A 21,871-nucleotide genomic window follows, 5' to 3' on the forward strand; every position below is an offset into this window, starting at 1 on the left:
TACATATTAATAAGGCTACATAAACTAATTAAGATGAAAGACTAAAAACCTTCAAGAACACTTAAGAAGATAACCTTGAATCTTTGATGTTTTTTTTTTTTTTTTTTTTTTTTTTTTTTTTTTTGGAGTTGTAGCAAGGGAAAATGAAGAGGAAAGGTGGTGTATATATAGGGTAATGTTGGTGGTCAAATATGGGTGTGAGACACTAGAGTTTTCATGCAAAATGGATCAAGACAAAAACACAAAACAAAAAAAAATAAAAATAAAAATAAAAATATGATGTTTTCAAGACCCAACAAGTGTGAAACAATATTGAAACATAAATCCATCATTTTGATTATAACATAAGCTTCGGTTTACAAATTGGGTCGGTTTACATAATAAACAAATACAAAAACGAATACAAACAAGACCCGAAATTGACGAATGTCACACATTAAGTACCTGTGACCTGAAACACAATAAACATGTATGAAGTACCAAAGTTCCTAAACTAAACGAGTAAAACGACTAAGTTAACATACTAATATATGTACAAGTGAACCGAACATCACATCCCCACACTTATCTTTTGCTTGCCCTCAAGCAAAACTCTAAAGTAAACATTAACAGCCATCATAAGTCAACCAATTATCACCATTAATACTAGCAAGGTTTAAGGTCATACCCAGTTTCCCAGACTGACACTTTCTAGATTGACAACCCACAAACCAAGTTAATGTTACAATAAAATCCTAGAATCACCCAGACAAGTGTACTTTGTTTCCGGTTAGGGCATACATGTTCACACCCCTCACACTATCAACACTCCTATCGGCTCAATATCTGGACTAGCAAAAGATGTGCTAGTATATGTCTCTGCCCTCAATATACCTAATATGAGTTACAACTTAATACGTTTGCAGGTCAGTCTTATCTCCACCCATTAACAACCGGTTGTATAAAGACTCGGACTGAGATTTTGCTGAGGCTTAGGTTCGGGTGCGGATTGGGCTTATTTAGTGACTCAGGTGGATGAAACCCAGTTAAACAAACCAATATACAGACTCACGAATACAAACGAACTAATTACACAATCACTGCTATTTACAATTGAACAAACTAAACAGCGAATTTCTTTTTGTCATTTTGCTGATTTTTCATGTTTTTTTTAGGCATCAATTGAAATAACTGATAATTACAACTCAGAACTTGAAAACTATATAACTCGTCTGACTAAGTACAACTCGAAATATATACGACTCGATAACGAACTGGATTTCATCACACGGGTTAAAATAAAATAACAGCCAAGGCTGAATTGATATGTAATGTTCGGTTTATCAAATGGAAAAGGAATATGGTCCAAACGGGCTCCTAAGGGATAATGTCGGGTAAGGAATTTATTTAGTGAGGAAAATATGTACGGAACGGGTTTTCTAAATTCCTAATCTCCATACAGGTGGTGGTATTAAGATCACGAAAAGCATGTGACAAGCAAGTTCTAATTCTGTAAAACATACGGTTTCCCTCAATAAATGACAAGACATGTTTTATATTTACTATATAATATGTGTATTAAGTATAGGGGCTAATCTCACAATATGTCTGGAAATAAAGGCTGCCGATATGAAACATGTATACCCGTCCCCTTGACTCTTATCCCCACCTAAACGATTCCATTTTCAACATCTCGTTTTAAAAACATTTTCGGGAAAACTATCGAGAAGTTGAAAAACCAACCATGACCAAAAACCTCTAACTTGGCATTAATAGCAATAAGTGACAGTTAATAACTTAGGTTTCTGAATACTGTTCGAGGTACTATCGGGCAAAAATTTTCAATTTTCCCCCATCCCCACACTTGAGGTTGACATTATATCACACCCCGATCCAGGGCCTAGGAGTGTGACCATCAGTTGGTACCTGTTTTGTAAATATATCAGAGTAGCGGGTTCATTTTAGCGAAAGACTTTAAATATTAAAATATTAATTTACATTATCAAAATTTCTTGGGAATTAAACACCCGAGTTTTAGTTTTACAAATTCATTATATTAATTATACAAGGATTTATATTTATCAAAAACGAGCCATCTGTAGCGATCTTCTAATGACTCCCATCCTTGTATATCATCTATAGTCATCTAGTTACCTGCATAGGTGGGAAAAACACGTCAGCTATATGCTGGTGAAACGTTGACTCGATAAAACTTTTATAACAATCGTTAAATACAAACATAGTTTTCTGTTTCACAAACTCAGCAGGAATGCCTGTCCATTCCCGGGATTTGTACCACTGCCCTACACACACAATTCAAAGGTTCCCCGAGTACATAGCCCCTGTTCGGAGACAACCTTCCCCTAGGCTATGTAACCCTTATGGAGAACTGGTTATGACTGACTTGGTTTTATATGCCAATTATCAGTTATGTTTGGATTCAGACACATGTGTTCGGTCTGAGTTGATTTTTATTATCTATTTTGTATTATAACGATTTTAGAGATTTTATCTCATGCAAACATTTATCAAACTCTTTGTAATAAACAACCTGTCTATTACAAGAGTAAAATCAGTTCAGACAGTAAAAGGTTAACGTGTTCACCTCGTATATCAGTAGTAAATATCATCCTCCTTGACTTCAGTATGCTATTAACCTATATTCATAATAGGTATGTATAAGTACCTAGTTGGTATAATTCAGCAGACTTTAAGTCTGTTACAGTTTCAGCAGACTCGAGGTCTGATCAGCAGACTTAATGTCTGATTCAGTTCAGCAGACTCGAGGTCTGATCAGCAGACTTGAAGTCTTATTCAGTTTTAGCAGACTCGAGGTCTGATCAGCAGACTTAATGTCTGACCTAACCTTAGTATAGTTATAGTCGTTTTATGAAAATACTTTGGATTTACATATGACGTTTGGAATAGCACGCTTTGGCCTAATAAAGGATATCACGTTGGCAAACTTCTCCAGGTAAGCAAACGGGTCCCGCAGTTGATTGGGATTTGTACGAATTGCTTTCCTTAGGCAAGAAGAGTCTACTAATGATACCCTCCTTCCAGTTACTACATGCCCGTCAAAATAATAGTTTTAATAACATTACTTCACGTGGAAGCAACGTCTTTGCTTTATAAAACATTACTTGAAAAATAATTACAGTTTAACGACTATACCCTTAACTAAGCTATATCTTATATATTTAAAGTAACTAATAAAGTAACTTAACCTTAATCCTACCTTATCCGGCTAGGCGAGAACAAAAGATGAGAAATTCAGCAGCAGTTCAGCTCGTATCTTGATTACGAGATCAGCAGTTCGTTAAACAGCGTAACGACACCCCGGTTCTTCACGAAAACAGCCCTCGACACCCTAGAAGCCCCTTGGCACGATTACCCAGGTTAAGTGTGTCAAATGAAGGTGAAAATGGGATGAATGGTCTGTGTTCATGGCTGCCCTACCGTTTTTGTGCATCTTCGCGATACGCGAACATGTTTGCCTGAGCATCTTCGCGATACACGAAGTTGTTTAAGTCGGCGCCGCAATTTTGCATGTCAACCCCAGGCTGCCATGTGTCACCACATCACTGGATAACGTTGAAATGTGTGCTAGCATCTTCGCGATACGCGAAGATGTCCTTCTTTGCTTTTTTGCGATACGCGAAGGTGCAAAATTTCATTTTCAGTTCTTCTAATTCTGGATTTGACAATTTTTAGCCCTTTAACTTCTAATCTTGACATTTTTGGCCCAAAACTAGATGGGGGTATTTTCACGGTGTTACACATTATCCTCAATGTTAAAATTTTAAAACAGTCAATGAACATTTGAGGGACGGGGTTGAAATTGACTGTTTAACAGTTTAAAAACTCGGGGCTCTAATGTGATGGTTCTGACACTAAAACAATCTACAATTACACTTCTAACACTCAAACTAAAATAACAAAATAAATTATGAAACTGAAATCACCTGATATGAATGATAATGCAATGCTTAACACGGCTCGTAAACTCTCGTGGACACTCGTCTCCTCCAAATACCAAAACAGACTAACCGAATCTGCAAAATCTCGAGACGTGTAGAAGCAAGCTTCTCACAAGTGTAAGACATAGTTCTTTTAAGAGTTATAAAAAAATGATTTTTATGGAGTTTATACAAACAATTACCAAGCCAATTTAGTTAATTTCATAATAGATTTTGTTAAACGAGTTAAAAATGTTTAAAGACCTAACTCACTTTCGTAGGAATCACGGTTGCATTTAGCGTATGCAACAAGCCCTTTAAAACCCCTGGTAGCCCGGGTGGACGAGTAAGGTCTCGTGAGGGTTTATAGTGAACACACCCACAAAGTTCCAAAGTAACACAAACAAAAATACAAATATATACAAATATACATATCAAATACAGCAGACAAAGTGGGAGGGCTGTTATATATAATTATTATTATATTATTATTACTTATTTATTTTAAATATTTATATATTTTTTTAGAGATCTGACGTCAGATGTCTGGGAAGTCCCAGCCACCATCGCGTAGCGCGATGGTGAGCTGTCCAGGGCCATCGCGTAGCGTGATGGTTCCCAGTGAACAGAAAGTTTTTGCCGAATTGGGGTTGGGCATTTTCCGACCCAGTCACTTTTCGACATCCCAACAACACCCTGAACATGCTTTCAAAGTCGGAATTTGCAATACTTACCTGGAAAGCCGTGAAATTAACCAATTACTTACCGTACCTCCAAGACTCACACTGCATCAAAAGTCTCCCCACACTTGAGATATGCTGCATAGAACTCGAAACCAAAGTCAAACAACGACACAACGAAAAGAAAATAAAATGGAACACACTTACAAACCCCGGGTTGCCTCCAGGTCAGCGCTGAATTGCGTGTCTACAGCTCGACAATGCCTCGAATGCTTCAAGTAGCTTAATAAACCGGTGAGGTCACCATAGAACTCACCGATTTCTTTCCTCTCCTTTCTTTCCTCTCACTGCTACCCTTCAGGTCGTTCCTGTCAGTTACAAAACATCCCTCTCTTATATGATTTGTGCACGATGGTGCGCACTTGTCAACAAGAGGGTTAGTAGCATTTTCAAACAATAATAACTGCTTAACACGGTTCCCACACTTAATGCCCAAAAATCCCTCATCACAATCAATTACCGCATGTGATGTGGAAAGGAACGACCTGCCCAGTATGACTTTAGATTGTTTAATATTACCCTTAGCATAATCAAGTACCAGGAAGTCAACTGGGTAGCTAAAATCGTCCACTTGAACCATTACATTAGTGACCATGCCCCGGGGGTGTGTATGAGTTTGATTCGCTAACACCATGGTGGTGTTTACACTCTCTAACGGGCCAAACTCATACTGATCATATAAACTGCCGGGCATGACACTAACACATGCTCCAAGATCTAGAAGTGCCCGATCAGTTTTGAAATCTCTAATTTGAATTGATAAAAGTGGCACTCCCGAGTCTTGGAGTTTACTTGAGGTGGTATTATCCTCCACCTCCTCATCATCCGTGTTGGTCAATTTGGCATTTAAATATTTTTCACAAATGCAATTTTCACAAAAAGTTGATTCATTAGAGTTCGATTTCAATTCATTTTGAGAAATTGTTTCCTTTTGACCAACACATTCATTCTCATCATTAACATCATTCACCAACGCCTCAACAAACTGCGGTGGTGACTCAACTTCAACACAAGTAATTTCAAAATGAGGTACAAGACTTACCGCGTTGATGTGCACACTGTTACTCTTCTTCGAGCTTGAGCTGGCATGTTGCGGGTTTACTGTGGTATCGCTTGGTAGCTGACCCGCATTCTTCTGAAATCTCGCCACGTCTGCTGCGAGCTGACCAATCTGCTTTGACATTGCTTCTGCTAACTTGTCTCTCAACTCGAACTGTCTCTGCATTTCCTTCTGATTATCAGTCACGAGCTTCAACAACGCATCGAGTTTTGAATGAATTGACTCGTCTGAATTTCCTGAACTACCCTTCTGCTGGTCCGACGAACTGATTACCCGACGAACTGTTACCCCGGTAACCATCTATGTTATACCCCCGACTGTTATACTGACTGTTTGAACCACCCTGACGGTAGCTGCTCTGCTGTCGGTTCTGACTGGACCCCTGAAAGTTCGGGTTCGACTGGTTCGACGCGTTCCCGTATTTGAAATTCGGGTGATTCCTTAGGCCCGGGTGATAAGTGTTCGAATTGAACCCTTGGCCCTTGTACTCCCCGTATGCGTAACTGACTTCCTCCTCATCGGTATACTCGTCATCATCGAACTCGGGGCAATCTTCAACCTTATGCCCCAATCCACCACAATCTGAACAAACCGGGAATTTCACCCCGACTTTACCAACCTCCTTCTTTTTCTCTTTTCGATAACTTGCGAGTTCCCGTTCCAACTCTGCAATTCTGTCTGACTCACTCGAGGCTGATTTAACTGTTCGGGTGACCCTGACTTTTCGTCTTCGTTCAGTTGCTGCTTCTGACTTGGAATCCTCACACATAAACTCAGGAAATCCCAATCATCCTCTTCTGGTTGGTTCAATAACATACCATTACATGACGATTTCAAATACTTTCGGTCCTCGTAAGTCAACCCGTCAACGAAACATTTCACTAACTCCCATAACTCAATCTGGTGGTGCGGGCATTTCCTGATCATCTCCTTATAACGAATAAATGCCTCATGAAATAACTCACCCGGTGACTGTGCAAAATGTCGAATCTCCATCCGGGCTTCGTTAGTCTTCGACTGCGAATAATACTCGTTAAGGAAAACCTGCTGCATCTCGGCCCAGCTCTCAATACTATGCATCGGTAGCGAGTTGAACCAGTGTTTTGCTTTTTCTTTTAATGAAAATTGGAACAACCGCAACCGAACCTCATCCTGATCATAAGTACAATCACCAATAGACCCGCAAATAGCTGAAAAATCTGAAAAGTGTGAATACGGGTCTTCTGATCCCAGTCCGTGAAAATGGGGAACTATGTTGATGTAGGACGGACGGGATTTAAATGTCGGTTGTCCCTGAACACGCACCTATGGGACAATCGGTGATGCACCATCTGAAATAGCCGGTCTGAACCGACTCTTAACACCCTGAACCGGAGGCCTGTAATTCCTTTGTCTAGCCCTCGGTTCCTCAAAACCTCCTCGATTAACCTGAATCGGCTGTCTCTGTTCCTCCCGATACCTGCATATACCACCTTGATCAAGATTTCTGTTCCTCCACCTGTTACCTCTCACCCTAACCGGTTCCTCAACCTCTTTAACAAGCAAACCCGCATTTTCATTTCTCGGGCCAAATTCCTCATCATCTCCCTCTTCTTCATCTTCAGTGTGAATACTGACATGGTCAAACTCTTGAATAATCGTCTGTCAGTGACGAGGGGTATTGTTCGGGGCTGATAGCCCGGGTCTGTAATGGTTTTGGTTTCGGTTTCTGGAGTGTCGGGCTAAATTTTGGGGTTATTGATTGGTGTTTATTGGTAGTGGTAGGTCATTATTTGGTGGGTTTTGATTATTCGGTGGGTTTGATTCGGGTTGGAAAACATTAATTTCGGGTGGTGGTTCTTGGTTTTGGTTCTGACCTTCCATATCTGGCTGTCTGATCTGAGCTCGGTTCTGCCGAGCTAACCGTTCAATTTCTGGCTCGTAAATCAATGGAGAATGTCTTTCTGAATAGCGGGTGTGCATAAACCTGTTACCTGCACAAATAACACACCCCGCGTAAAATGGGAAAATAACACTAAACTAAAAATAAAAACAAAAACTAAATTAAACTAAACTAAACAAAGAAATCAATTAATCACAAAAACACTAAGCGCACTAACTCCCCGGCAACAGCGCCATTTTGGTGCTAGACTGTCCCTATCTAGTAAAAAACTATTAAATCAGTGTCCTAATCACCTAAGCAAGCTAGGTTAAGTAGGGTATCGAACCACGAGGAGTATGTGGTCAGTGTGCAGTGAAACTGATTCCTAACATTATGAAGTAGTTCAAGTAAAGTGCTGATCACACTAGCAAACAGTTTGGGTTTAATATTAATCCACAAGTAAACAAAGTTTCAATCAATTAACAAGGACAAATCACACCCGGGAATCCAAGTACATAACCTAACAGCAAACTCATGCAACTTAACAGATAAACTATTCTGTGTCAACTACAGACTGAGTAACCGGTTAAACCTTAGGCATCCATGCTCGCTAACACACGGCACTGGTTATCAAACGGTCCCTGCCAGTGTGACTCAACTAAGGGCAAACGTATGCTTTCTTGCAATTAACAGGTCAAAACAATCCTACAAGCAATTATCATAGCAACTGGCACACTAATCGTTCTGGTCTAAATAAACCTAAACTAACGTTGTGCACAATCATACTAGACATCAATACTCATAGATTAACATCAATGATAGTTACAATCAATTCGTTCTTAATACATGAGAAAAACTGAAAGATACAATACTCTACATCCCGGGTATGACTCGAAAGGATTAGCCGCGATTCGTTATCTCTCGGTCTTCAATCTTGATGTTATAGATCATGTAAGTGAAGTAGAGATGATTGGAATTGATGGTTTTGTCCTTTTCTTCTCTCCAAATGGTCTGGTAACTGCTTCCAAAAGATCCCCTCTCAAACCCTAACTTTTTCCTTATATAGGGCTTTAAATTTGCGATCACGTTGTTTTATTTGGTCTAGCATATGGTACTCTAGTTTTAGCAAATGGTACTCTGGCTTAGCAAATGGTACTCTAACTTTAGAGTATGATACTCTAAATCAACAAACCATACTTTAAAACTTCCTGATATGCGTCCCTTTCCTACATAGCATAAGATACTCTGATTTCAGCAAAGCCAACTTTTACCCAGATTCTTCAGTTTTGATTATACAGTATCACGCATCATCTCTGGTCTTCATTTCATGCTCGTACAGGTCCAAATTAAGCGTGTTAAGTACCTGTGACTTGAAACACAATAAACATGTATGAAATACCAAAGTTCCTAAACTAAACGAGTAAAACGACTAAGTTAACATACTAATATATGTACAAGTGAACCGAACATCACTCAACACTGGTACATAGGTTGCCAAATAGGCCCTTGTTTATTATCTTGAACGGTTGTTGGCTCTAGATAACCCTATTTTTGGTCGAGTTACTAAAAAGGAATGCAGCTTAAGTTACGCAATGTAAAAGGTTATGTTATGTTTTCCTATACTAAATCAACTAAATAGATGAAATTACTTTATTGACAAAAAGATTGAAACTTGATCAATAAGAGAAGTTATGACGTATCCAAATCATTCAAGATATAAAGCGGTTCTCTAATAATCTATTTTGAAACAAAACGAGGAATACATTTTGTCCACCTTTTTCTTTAGGCTGATGTCTTTATATTATTATTATTATTATTATTATTTATAAAAGTATCGGAAAACGAAGACTTTTTGAAACTCTTTTAATATTTGTCATGTTTTATATATAAGGTTACATTTTGTAATTTTGTTGATTCAAATGGGTTTAAAGACCTTTTATCGCATGTTGATTCAATTAACATATTGTAATTTGAAGTTACAAATCGAGAGTTCATTTTCAATTCAACTTTGTTTGAATATTCATAATAAATTTATTTATTAAACTGAGGTAAGTTCGAGTTCAGATTTTCAGCTTAGTTTGAAAATTGAGCTGAGCCAGTTCGGTTTAAAATTGAGCCGAGTCATAACTTCTCCTGCCTTGATTCGGCTCGTGATTGGCCCTAATTCGAACACCTTTTTTAAATTACGAGCATAATGCAGTTCTGTAAATACAAAATACGAATAGATTAATGTTGGGGAAGTTTATTATAAAAGCTTGGATAATCAGAGAGTCGTATGTAGGGGTGTCAATCGTGTCGGGTTGGCTGGTTATCGGGTTAATAGGTTCGGGTTGGCGTGTCGAGATTCTTCAACCCTAACCCAACCCATATATTTATTCGTGTCGGGTCGTGTCGACCCATTTAACTTCGTGTCGTGTTCGGGTTGTGTTTCGGGTCAACCCATTTTACGTTCATTTACGAATATGATTAATATCTAGTGGCTTAATATTAACATAGACAATCAATTACTCTTATTCATATAAAGCATTTTAACAATTTTGTGATAGATCTAATTGTTTTTGTCAATTTATCTCTCATTTTAAATTAACAAACTTATGTTCACATATTTTGCTTAAGATAAGAATAAACGAGTGGAGATAATAAGAGAATAGATGGTTAAGACTAATAAAATATAAATAATGGAAGTGAAGAGTGGACAAAAATATTTAAAAAGTAATTAATTTAATTTATAAAAATTAATAGATATATAAAAAATTATAAATCAAAGTATTTAACTTTAAAATTTAATACTTCTTATCTCTACAATCAAAATATTAATTTCTACAAAATTTTTAAACGGGTTAACAGGTCAACCCATTTTTTGACGGGTCGGGTTCGGGTTGACCCATTTTTTAGATGAGTCGGGTTCGGGTTGACCTATTTAAGAAAACGGGTCATGTCAGCCGACCCAAAACCTATATTTTTTCGTGTTGGGTTCGTGACCGGTTTCGGGTCGTGTCAGAATTGACAGCCCTAGTCGTATGCATTTTCATACCAAAACTAATTTATGGTTTTTTAAACAATCAGTCGGATAAAGCTTCAATTGGATCTCAATCGACAACCAACATGATGATAACCAGAAGGCCGTTGTTAATCGGCGTCTTAATCGTCATGGCCCTTGGGATCTCCGTCTACTTGAGGCTTTGGACCATCGATTACCAAATTACTTCCAATGAAACTGAATTACTGAGGTATAACACTAAATAGTATACTTCTGAGTTTTTTAATATTATTATGTTTGATTGTTCCTTTGTATTGATATTTTGAATCTGGAAATTAGGGTTTATAAAGTTAACCACTTGAGATGATAATAATCATAAACAAGTTAGATTTGTTGTTAGTTAAAGCAAGACTTTATAAAACAAACCATTAACGAAACCAACTAAACATAAACGACAAATTTATAAAATTTAAATGTTTGGTTGGTTATTACAAATAAAATATTATAGAAATATAAAACAAACCTTTAACTAACGAACATAAATGAACACATTATTGAACGTTCATGAACACAAATGAATGAACGCAACCTCTGTTCATGTTTGTTCCTTTAACTAAACGAACAAAATTTCTTGTTCATGTCCGTTTGTTTATTAAACGAACGAATGAAAATGAACTTCCTGCTGAACAGTTCACGAACTTTTCGCTGAATGCTCGGTTCATTTACAATCCTAATGCCCACGCAATGCGGCAGGGAACACAGACACAAGTAATCACGCTACATGTTAGTTTTTGAATGAAAAAAAAAACTATCAAACTATAGCATAATACTCAGATTAAAGAGAATAATATCCTCATTTTCATGGTGTAATTTTTAAAAAAATATATTAACATATAAGAAATGTATGGTTGTTTAAGTATCATGTATGGAAGTTGCTTTAAAGCCACCAATATGTTTAGAAGGATTGTACTATATGTTTTAAAAGTTCTAATTACTTAAATCAATTAAAATTATGCTTATATGTATTATAACATAGTATAGATACAAAAATTCCAATCCAATTAATTTTAATAAATTGCTAGTTGGTACCCCACCGCCCGCAGCAACTTTTACAACATTGTTATTAGAAATGAGTAACTTTCTCTGTACAATTAACATTGCTGCTTGACTGCTTCATATACTTATTGGATATGATTGATAAATGAAGCTAATAGTAACATTCATAATCCAAATCCAATTGATTTCATATAGCATTTAGGATTGTTTGTTGAATTATTGCAGAATGCAGTTTGATCTTGCAAACAGGGAAGCAGTTGATGAATCTGCAGAATGGAGACTCAGATTTGACGAAGCAGAAGAACGTGCAACTAAATGTACAAATGAGCTAAAAAGTGTATGTAATTGTACATTTTCATTAAAAATATATGTTAGGTTATTTGAAATGAATAACCTAGTGGTATTGTTAGCAGGTTAAGGAGAATGTTGGGGATAATAATATGATCCAAAGGCTAGATATGCTGCAAAAGGTATATATATACTTTATGGTTTTATATAATTATAAAACTTTTATGTGGGATATTAATGTAACAGAGTTGGGTGGTGATTCTTGTATTAGGAGAATATAAACTTGTTGGAACGCGTTGAGACGTTAAAACAAGAGCTTGAAGCCGAGAAGCTGAAATGCAGTATGCAGAAGGTGTAACCGTGTTGTTCTTGACCATTGATATTGCTGTGTAATTTGGACTTGTTGGCTGTTGAGATTTTGTTAGAGTTTAAAGGAAAGTTATTGTATTAAAGTGACAGTTATAGAACTTATAGTCTATATGGAAAAGGTAATCATTTTTTCAATTTAAAAAATTAAATTGTAAGAAACAACTACATATTCCAGTATGAAAAACAATATAGTCTAAATATAAATTTCACGATGTGAAAGAGTGAGTTACAATGAAGTCTAATTATTAAAGGATGACAAGTAACAATTAAGTCCAATTCTAATTTTTAGTATACAAAGTAACAATAACACTGCTTTTACTTGAACTTAAATATGGACTTTGGGTAAGTCCAAATCATGAACTTATAGACGACTGCCCACTTTAACTAGAAGTGCACAAAACCTTTAACTAGAAGTGCACAAAACCGGTTTTTGGATTCAATTAATTGGGACAATGGCATGTTTTTGGGTTCGATGGAATTCCAATTAAAGAACGTAGATGACCCTACTGATGGTATTCTGATGCGATTGAAGTATGAAGAAGCGAACGATTGGGTCGGGTAGGTTGTAGGAGAGAATGCGTCTAATGAGTTTGGCAAAAAAAGTTTAAAATCCTACAAGGCTAATCTTGTCATGTAAAAATTTAATAAAAATGAAAAATATGCAATTTAAACTTTGGGCCGAATATATATGCATTTAAGGATGGTTTGGAGGGGAAAATATGTAACTGTCCCAAATTAATTAGTATCGAGTCAAAGAAAGTTAGCATGACCAGTCCAATCCGGTTTAGATTAAAACCGATTTATAAAGATAACAATCCAGTTTGATTTTTCAAATTGGTTTTAATCCACTTTGATATGACGTTTAATCGGTTTTCAACAAATATATGGCGAATTAGATGGCATCAGGTCCGGTTTTGATGTGCATCTCTACCTAGACCCCAAAATCATGTCGTACACATGAGAACCGTAATAGCCATAACCCATCCACACTATCTCGGCACGGTTCTTAGTTCTTGGGTGTGCCCATTTGCAGTCCTAAATTTTAGTACATTAAAAATTATTAAACAGCGGGCTTAAAAAATCAATTAAAAGCCAAAAGGAAAATCCCAAATCAACTCTAAAACCCTAATAAATTACAGGATTGTTCTCAAAATCGATAATATCTCGGCTACAGTGTAAAATTTCTCAAGGTAATCCACCAAATTCTATTTCTTGAGCTCTTATTCTTTGCAATTTCTTCACATTTAGGTTGTTTTTTTTTGCCCTAATTGTTCTTGAATTAAAGTTTCGATAGTCTATATAATTAATTGTTTGTTCTTTGTTAAAAATCTTATTTGGGTTATTTGCTAACAGGGTTTCTATATGGTTATTGTTTAAATTTTAGTTGTATTCACTGCAAAAATACTATCTTTATTATTCCAACACCCAAACAACCCCCTTGATGTTATACGAATTAAGGTATTTGCTTGAGCATATGATTTGATCATGTAATGTTGTTGTTACTTGTATGTAGATATACTATATATATTCGTATGCTTAGATGACAACAAATCTCGCGTTTGAGGCGATTGCACGTAGAGAAGCACATGAGCTTCAGTTACAACAGAAGAACAAAAATAATAAAAGGTTTCTTGAAAAGAACCGAGTTGAAGGTTCTGCGAATCAAGATTTTGCAAGTACCCCATCCAAGAAAGGTTTTTTGAGCTAACCCTTTTTGATTTACATGGTTTTATATCTAATTTTGGATTTATTCATATTTCACACTTCACTTTTTGCAATATGCTCCATGAAAATGATTAACTGGTTGAGTAATAAAGATGATCGTGTTAATCAAACCTTTTGTAAGTGATGGCATTTTTGGTATTTGTAGGCAAATACTCTTTCACAGGGCAAAATGCTGCACGAGGTATGAACCTTGTTATTGTTTTTAGACTTGTAAATGAACCGAACGTTCAGTAAACCTTTTGTGAACCGTTGGACGGGGAAGTTCGTTTATTTGATAAACAAACAAACATGAACAAATCTTTTGGTTCATTTAGTTAAATGGGCGAACATGAACACATGTATCTTTTGTTCATTTATGTTCGTGAATGTTCGTTTGCTTATGTATGCTCATTTACGTTCATTAATGTTTGTTTGCATATTGATTCATATTTACAGGCCCGCTAGTACAATCTTACAATTTTTATAGTTTTATGAATATTTAAGGTTTAACATAATGATGTTCATTCATCTATGTTAAGTTTTGTTTGTTCATGAACCGTTTGTTTATTCTATTAACGAACGAACATAAACGAACATGAACACACTCGTTTTCTTAACGAACGAACACGAACATGAAACTCCTTTAGTTTAATTGTTTGTGTGTTTGTTCGGTTAAAGTTGAACGAATGAACACGAATGAGAAACTTCTTTCGTTATTGTTCGTGTTTGATCGTTTGCTCGGTTAATTTTGAACGAATGAACACGAGCATGCCCCTTTCGTGTTTGTTTGGTTCATTTACAAGCTTAACTGTCCTTCAAATCAACAACCGTGTGTTATCGATTGTAATAAACACACCTTTATTATTATTATTATTCAATTATACAGACGCAGAACCAGATCATCCTATTTATCTTCCACTCTCACACCCGGTACATGAGAAGTTAGCTATGCCAAATATTGAGGTTTTATAGCTTTTACTTATTTGATCATGTTTATTATATAATTTAAGTCAAATGATTATTTCAGTATGCTATAAACTTATGCAGGTAGATGTGGTGGACAAGATGTTACATGAACTTTTGCAAACTGGCGATATTGCCCAAAATTACGTGCAAGGATCCCGAAAAATGAAAATTGATAATAGGGTCAATCTCGATAATAAAGTACAAGAACACAAAATGGAACTTACAAAACTTTTACAAAGCCATTCAAGGAGATCTAAAAAACACATGTCGATGAAACAACACAAGAAAACCGGATCATTAGATTTGCCTCAAGATCATCATAAGTAATATCATAATGACAGTTACATTTTACCTCCTTTTGTTGTTTCAGGTCTTCTAAAACATTTTGGATTGTCTTTTGCTACAGGTTTGAATTTTTTCAACCGATGCATGATATGTGGAAAGATTACATGGCCCAACTTTTAAAAAGTGTCGGGTAAGAATTCTGTTTTCGGGTTTGAATCTTTTTATTGTATATTTCAAGAAAGTTTGAATCTTTTTGTAATTGTGATGAATCTTTCAGGAAAAGTCAAATGCTTCAATGTATTCTTGGTGCAGATCTTCATGGTGCACATATTCTAGGTTAAACTCATAGTATTTTCTCTCTATTTACGGATACACATTTACTTTTCTTTATGTTACATTAATCGATGTTTTGTTATGTTTGTTTATTGCAGTTGTAGATTGCAAAATGGCCGTCCTTAAGGGTGTGAGCGGAATCATGATCCGTGAAACCGCCGAGACGTTTGGGATAATCACAAAAGATAATAAGTTTAAAGGTAAGAATCATTTGTTTTATAAACATTTACTTATTGGGCTCAATTAAAAAAATAAAAACCATTGTTGGACTAATACTTTTATACATATGTTTAGTTGTGTTGAAGAAGATTTCGGTATTTATGCTGCAAGTTGATTGTTGGAAGATTACACTGTATGGAGATAAGTTGACCTCCAGAAAAGTTGGTCAATGATTTTCACTAATTGAAGTCAATTTAAAATTTTGTCTAGTAGAGAAAGAGATGTAGGACATGGTTTGTTATTTATTTCATGTTTACCAAGTTTTCCTTTTTGCAAAATCTTAACATATCGGTTATCGGTCCTTTGGTAAAATATCGGTTAATATAAGAATATCGGTACCGATAATATCGGTGATATTGACCGATATTGCGCCGATAGTTGACCGATGCATCCCCAATATTTTCGATATTAGTGTTTTAAGTCTTAATTATTAATTTTTAGTGTTCAATGCTAGCGTCTTAAGAAGTTCATACTTGCCACGATTGTTATTGTTTTACAAGTTGCAAAGGGTTAATTTGTTAATGGTATGAGCATACTGAATTATTATTGTTAAATTTCTATATATATAATTTTTACATGATATTAAAATTACCGATATCCCAGCGATATCTCACCACGATAACTGATATCTCATATATCGGTACTTGACTGATATATGATATTTTTCCGCATTAACCGCTTACCGCTTAGATGGTATTGTTCAAAGCATGCATGGTTGGTTAGTTGCATTCTTTTATGTATTTCTGTAATAATATTAGGGCATGTTTGGTTGGAGGTAATGGAATGAAGGGGGAATGGAATGGACAAGGGAATGAAATTGATCATTTCATTCATTTGTCTTGTTTGGTTAATCTATGAGAATGAAATAAATTATTACTTTATGTTGTTTGGTATCCTAAAAAAATGTATGATTGAAATAAAAATAATAAAAACACTCATATCTCAAAATAACATTTTTTACAAAAAAAAAATCGAAATGGCGATGGTGGTGGTATTAGCTCCGGCGACGAAAATGGTGGTGGTAGTGGTGACGGTGGAAATGGGGGTGGCGGTGGTAAACCGGTGGTAGCATTGGTAGTGATGGCGATGGTAGGGTGGCAGCGATGGTCAGGCGGTGACGGTCAGGCGGCGGTGACAATGTTTTCGGTGGTTACAGCGACGATGGTGGCGACGGCGGTGGCGGTGGTTGTGCTGGTGGTGGTGGCGGAGGCGGTGGTGGTGGCGATGGTGGCGGTAAGGTGTCGGTGATGGTGATGGTAGTGGTAGTTGTTAGGTGGTGATGGTGTTGTTGAGAAAGTAGGGTGAATGAGGAAGAAATGATTTTGATGGAATGAGATTCCATGCGTAATGGATGATTCCATTCCATTGAGCAACCAAACACCACTTTTTTCATTCCTACGTAATGAATTATTCCATTCTCCCTATCATTCATGCATACCAAACGCTACCTTAAAACTTTTGTCAAAGTCAATTTTTCTTATTACTTTATTGACTATCCATGCATCATATTCTTACCCTTTCAATGTGGCTCAAGCTATTTTGAGGCCAAACAAAATTTTAGTTTCAAAGTCATTTTCATAATTATTTTTAGCATGACAAATGTCCTCTTTATCTAGGTTTTTTAGTTTGTTTCTTTTAATAAATGCATAAATTTTCATTCCACATTGATGCATAAGAAAAAAAATGTATAGTTTAAAAAAAAGATTACTTTATAGGATAGTAACCAAATTTTGAAATTGTTTTAATTAGGTCATTTATAAAATATTTTGTTTCAATTCATTTATAAAATATTTTGTTCTACTTAGGTCACATAAGTTTTCTTTGTGTTCCAATTCAAAATATTTTACCTGGATAGTATATCTAGGTTTTTTTTAAATAGTTTAACATTACATAATATTTTAAATAAATTGAAAAAATTAGTAAAAATTGAGAAAAATAATTTTTAAATTCTGAAAAATTTTAAAAAAATATATAAAAATTACAATATAATTAATATGTTACTGTTTGTTATTTTTTTGTATGGAAGCAATTAATAATTCTACTATTAAATATTTTAATATCAGCCAACTATCTTTTTGAAGTTATTCTAAAATATGGTGGTTTCTTATAAAAAAAATCGTAACTAATAAAACAACTTTTTTTTTTTACATTTTTTTGCAATTCAAAAATTATTTTTCTCAAATTTTTTCTATTTTTTACAATTTTTCAAAAAATACTTTACACTGCCAAACAATTTTAAAAAAACTACATAACCTGCTATCTAGGTAAAATATCTAGAATTAGAACACAAAGGAAACTTTAATGACCTGATTGGAACAAGAAATTTTATGAGTAACCCAATTAAAACAAATTCAAAACTTAGTTACTATTCTACAGAGTAATCTTTTCAAAGAAATAAGTCATCGTATTGAAGTAAGGAGAAATAGGCCCAAAGAAACTGCCTTTATAAAATCAGTTATTCTAGCATAACAAATTAACACGGGAATCCTCCTTTCATGCAGGTCTTTTAATAACTTTATATACTTTCTATAGCTCTGCAATCCACACCCCTAAATGTTCATCAAATTCTTTAAATGTGTCATAGCGGCTCTCAATCGACCAATCCCACAACCAAAATGAGAGAGATACATTACGTAAATTATTAACCAAGAACACGATGTCGGGTTTGATCCCTACACATGTAATTGGACGTGCACTAAATAATATAAAGGTTGCAAAATTAATTTTTGAATCAAATATTGAACCGGACCTACAATAGTACGGGTACATAATTTGTTTATCAACTTGACAACTTGTAACATGGCTGCTGGTAAAAACTCACATTCCAATATTTTTCTTCTACCTACAACTGTCTTTGGAAGTGCTTTTTCTAGTGGTAAAGCACCAACCATGCTTGTAATTTGTAATCACCATCTGTCCACTCACTCTAATCTTCTCCACAGTAAGACTCACCGGCGGAGCTAGTAGCTAGGAATTTTTTCTTATAGATTCGGCAATGATTTAGGGTTTGATTTTTTTTTCCATCGTTAAAGTTTTCGGGCTCGAATGGGTCAAGTCGGGTCGATCATCGGGTTCGATAACTAAAATAAAATATAATATCACTATCATAATAAAAATATATCGTTAACAATCAATAAAATACAAAGTCATATTAAATAAAAAGATAGTACATATCATAATTGTTCTATACGCGTTTTTATGTTTTGAAAAGCGATATCTTCAAACGTGACTTTAAAAAAGAATTCATTTTTAATAACAAATACAAACATCATTCATATAAGTGTCACCTAAATGATTACGCAAATCCCTCTTCACATGCTTCATTGAAAAAAAACATTTCTCAAACGATAGACCAACGGATATTTGGCGATCGTTGAAACCTTGAGACGAACCGGCAAAGGCGATGAGGCAATGATCATTTGGTTGACAGAAAGAAACTGATTGATTGCTGATGTGATAGCCGATGTTTTTGTTTGTTTATTTATTATTTAGGTATTATGTTTAAAAATGTTAATTTTGTTGGGCTTATTGACCCATTCTATTAGTAATTTTGGGCTTTTTAATAATCTATATATAGATTATTATTGGCCCACATATGATGTTTGCTAATAAAATTTATAGTTTTTAACGTTTTTCGTATTTTTTATAAAGAATATTCATTACTAAAAGAATATAACTAAAGTTTTCACAAACAACGGGTTCAAATATATATTCTTAGAACGATACTGGGTTCGTTCGTCGAAAAAGAACAGATTCGCTCATTAATTCAACACTATAGGTTATATATAAAATCGAAAAAATACCGGGTTCAGCCGAACCCAGTAGAAATAATGTGGCTCCGTCACTTACCACAATATAATAAATGTGTTGTTAGATGAATGTAAAAGGATACATCAAGGAACTATAAAAAGTTATATAATCATTAAAAATTAACAAAAACAATAATCATAATAACGATGAGTATGAAGATTGCTGGCTCGTATGCCGGCTATTTGACCGAAATTATTATTTCGTTGTTTCATTTTATATGACCATTACTTTAATCAAATGTAACGCCTTATTATTTTTTAAAGGCCGATTTTATAGAAAAGAAGGAATTATTTGCAAGCCACAAGAGGTCCAAAAAGAAAATAAAGTACAAAATAAAAGGACAAACTACAAACCGCCTACAAATTATAAAGGAAAATTAACGAAATTAAATTTGCACCAGTCTTCCCAATCCAAGCTAGCTCTTCGACTTCTATATATGCTTCACCCATAAACAGGACATAGCTTTTATGTCATTAATCATTTTGTCTTTCAACATCGGCACCTTCTTAAATATTTTTTCATTTCTTGTTTTCCAAATTAACCAATTTCTTAAATATTGACTTCTATGCTTCACCAGGCCGATTTTATAAATATGTAATGACTTAGTTGCTAGAATAATATATAAATAGAAGTTCACTTATAAGTTTTAGACAACTTTTCAAATGATAATAAAATTTCATTCACTTTGGTTTATTATGTAATGCTTCATTAGTACGTGACTACAGTCAGGGCCTCTGAGAATCATGAAATTTTTTTGGGCCGGAGGCGAAAAAAACTTTGGGTCTTAAATTAGTTGAATAATTGGATTTAAACATCAACATATTTATTTTTTTCAAATATATATATATATATATATAATTTTTAAAAATTCAAGTCTATCAGGTTGTCGGGCCGGGGTCAATCTACCACCCGGCCTGCCTTATAGCCGGCTCTGACTTTGGTCTACATGATGCATTTAACTAGAATAAATAATCTATATATAGAAGTTCATTTGTAAGGTTTAGACATATTTTAGAATGATAATAAAATTCCAACCACTTTGGTTTTATGTAAAACTTTACTAGTACGTGTCCAGCTTTTCTTCTGATGTCAAATAATAATAATAATAATAATAATAATAATAATAATAATAATAATAATAATAATAATAATAATAGTGTTTTTTGTTTTCTTTGTTAGATTGCATAAAACTACACCCAAAAAGAAAAAAAGTGAAAGAGAATGGACAGATATTTGAATATTAAAGAGTGGGAAGAGAATGCTTCCATAATTATTACTTATTGTACATCAAAATAGACTTGTTAACAACTAAAGTGATCACTTTGTGTCACATTCCTTGATTCTGATTAATGAAAAATTATGTTGTCAATTACAAAAATTGTAGGTATTGACTTTGATTTAATGTTGAAATAAAATGGGAGGACCATTCTTCTTATTATTAGTTCTAAGTCATTATGATTGTGTCCCAAAAGGACATGTCCCTCCACAGACAAGACGAGGCGTAATAGGATTGGAGATGGTAATTCTTTTGGTCAAATCAAGAATGTGGGTTTCATGTCATTGGTTAAGTCAATTCTTGTCTTTTGCTACAACCTTAACACCTAACAATGTTGTAAGTTTTAGAGAAAGAGAACATATATAACTAATTATGTAGTTGTAAAAGTCGCTAGAAGCTGTCAAGTTGGTCCATTGGGGGTTGCGAATACTCAGCCTAGTCTGGTTATCTCAGAATACTCGGGAATTACTCACCGAGTTCTCAGCCTAAGCAGGAAGTATTCGGGGAGTCATCTTTGTATTTATATTTTTCATTAAATATTAGTTTCGGCAAATTTTTTTAAACTCAAATAAGTGTTCTATATTTTGTTATCCTTTTAAAGAATACACCTTGAAATTGATTATATTATTCTTCACTTTAATATGGGTATAATACACATATTAAAATGAGATTTTTAAGAGGTGTAAGACACTGTGTGTTACATGGCATGGGAATGCTATTAATGAATTACACGATGCGGTTATGTGCCTAAGTCTAAAACGGTATTTTGATTGCTAAACACATGTTGCGGTTATCCTATTTTGTAAGGCGCAGTTATGTATTCTAAAAACTTGCATTTGTAAATGAACACACGCACCCTCACCAAAAAGGGGGGAAAACGCACACGCGTGTGGCTTACTCTTTGTTTTCTATGCTTCGACAAAATCCACTTTATATCGGAACCAACCCCAACAACATGTTAAGAACCATAATAACTGCATAAAACA

General features: G+C 34.8%; 2 protein-coding genes across 4 annotated transcripts; both read left to right on the forward strand.

Moving 5' to 3' along the window:
• Positions 1–10,659: 10,659 nt before the first annotated feature.
• On the forward strand, positions 10,660–12,335 carry LOC143632195 (uncharacterized). Of its 3 annotated transcripts, none has more exons than XM_077100794.1 (4): positions 10,660–10,829; positions 11,861–11,972; positions 12,046–12,105; positions 12,195–12,335. In XM_077100794.1, exons 1-4 carry the CDS (start codon positions 10,705–10,707, stop codon positions 12,279–12,281), a joined length of 384 nt encoding a protein of 127 aa, XP_076956909.1. In that variant the 5' UTR covers positions 10,660–10,704; the 3' UTR covers positions 12,282–12,335. The 3 variants fall into 3 exon arrangements, with proteins under 3 accessions (XP_076956909.1, XP_076956965.1, XP_076957017.1); XM_077100850.1 differs by having other exon boundaries at positions 12,049–12,105; XM_077100902.1 differs by having other exon boundaries at positions 12,049–12,105; positions 12,198–12,335.
• Positions 12,336–13,820: 1,485 nt separating this feature from the next.
• LOC143632426 (ribonuclease MRP protein subunit POP4-like) lies at positions 13,821–15,972 on the forward strand. Its single transcript, XM_077100978.1, has 8 exons — positions 13,821–13,986; positions 14,163–14,198; positions 14,883–14,959; positions 15,044–15,285; positions 15,369–15,437; positions 15,525–15,583; positions 15,679–15,780; positions 15,875–15,972. The coding sequence occupies exons 1-8, from the start codon at positions 13,833–13,835 to the stop codon at positions 15,970–15,972; spliced, it is 837 nt and encodes a 278-aa protein (XP_076957093.1). The 5' UTR covers positions 13,821–13,832.
• Positions 15,973–21,871: the final 5,899 nt, after the last annotated feature.

The sequence above is a fragment of the Bidens hawaiensis genome, unplaced genomic scaffold (assembly GCF_021521415.1).
Source record: "Bidens hawaiensis isolate Kalapana, Puna unplaced genomic scaffold, B.hawaiensis_p1.1 tig00000055_1, whole genome shotgun sequence".
NCBI lineage: Eukaryota > Viridiplantae > Streptophyta > Magnoliopsida > Asterales > Asteraceae > Bidens > Bidens hawaiensis.

Excerpts from the sequence above, each read along its gene's own strand:
- LOC143632195 (XM_077100794.1), top strand. The coding sequence starts at position 10,705 with ATGATGATAACCAGAAGGCCGTTGTTAATCGGCGTCTTAATCGTCATG. Across the intron at positions 10,830-11,860 it reads AATGAAACTGAATTACTGAG|AATGCAGTTTGATCTTGCAA; the intron begins GTATAACACTAA and ends GAATTATTGCAG. Across the intron at positions 11,973-12,045 it reads GTACAAATGAGCTAAAAAGT|CAGGTTAAGGAGAATGTTGG; the intron begins GTATGTAATTGT and ends TGGTATTGTTAG.
- LOC143632426 (XM_077100978.1), top strand. The coding sequence starts at position 13,833 with ATGACAACAAATCTCGCGTTTGAGGCGATTGCACGTAGAGAAGCACAT. Across the intron at positions 13,987-14,162 it reads AAGTACCCCATCCAAGAAAG|GCAAATACTCTTTCACAGGG; the intron begins GTTTTTTGAGCT and ends TGGTATTTGTAG. Across the intron at positions 15,584-15,678 it reads TCATGGTGCACATATTCTAG|TTGTAGATTGCAAAATGGCC; the intron begins GTTAAACTCATA and ends TGTTTATTGCAG.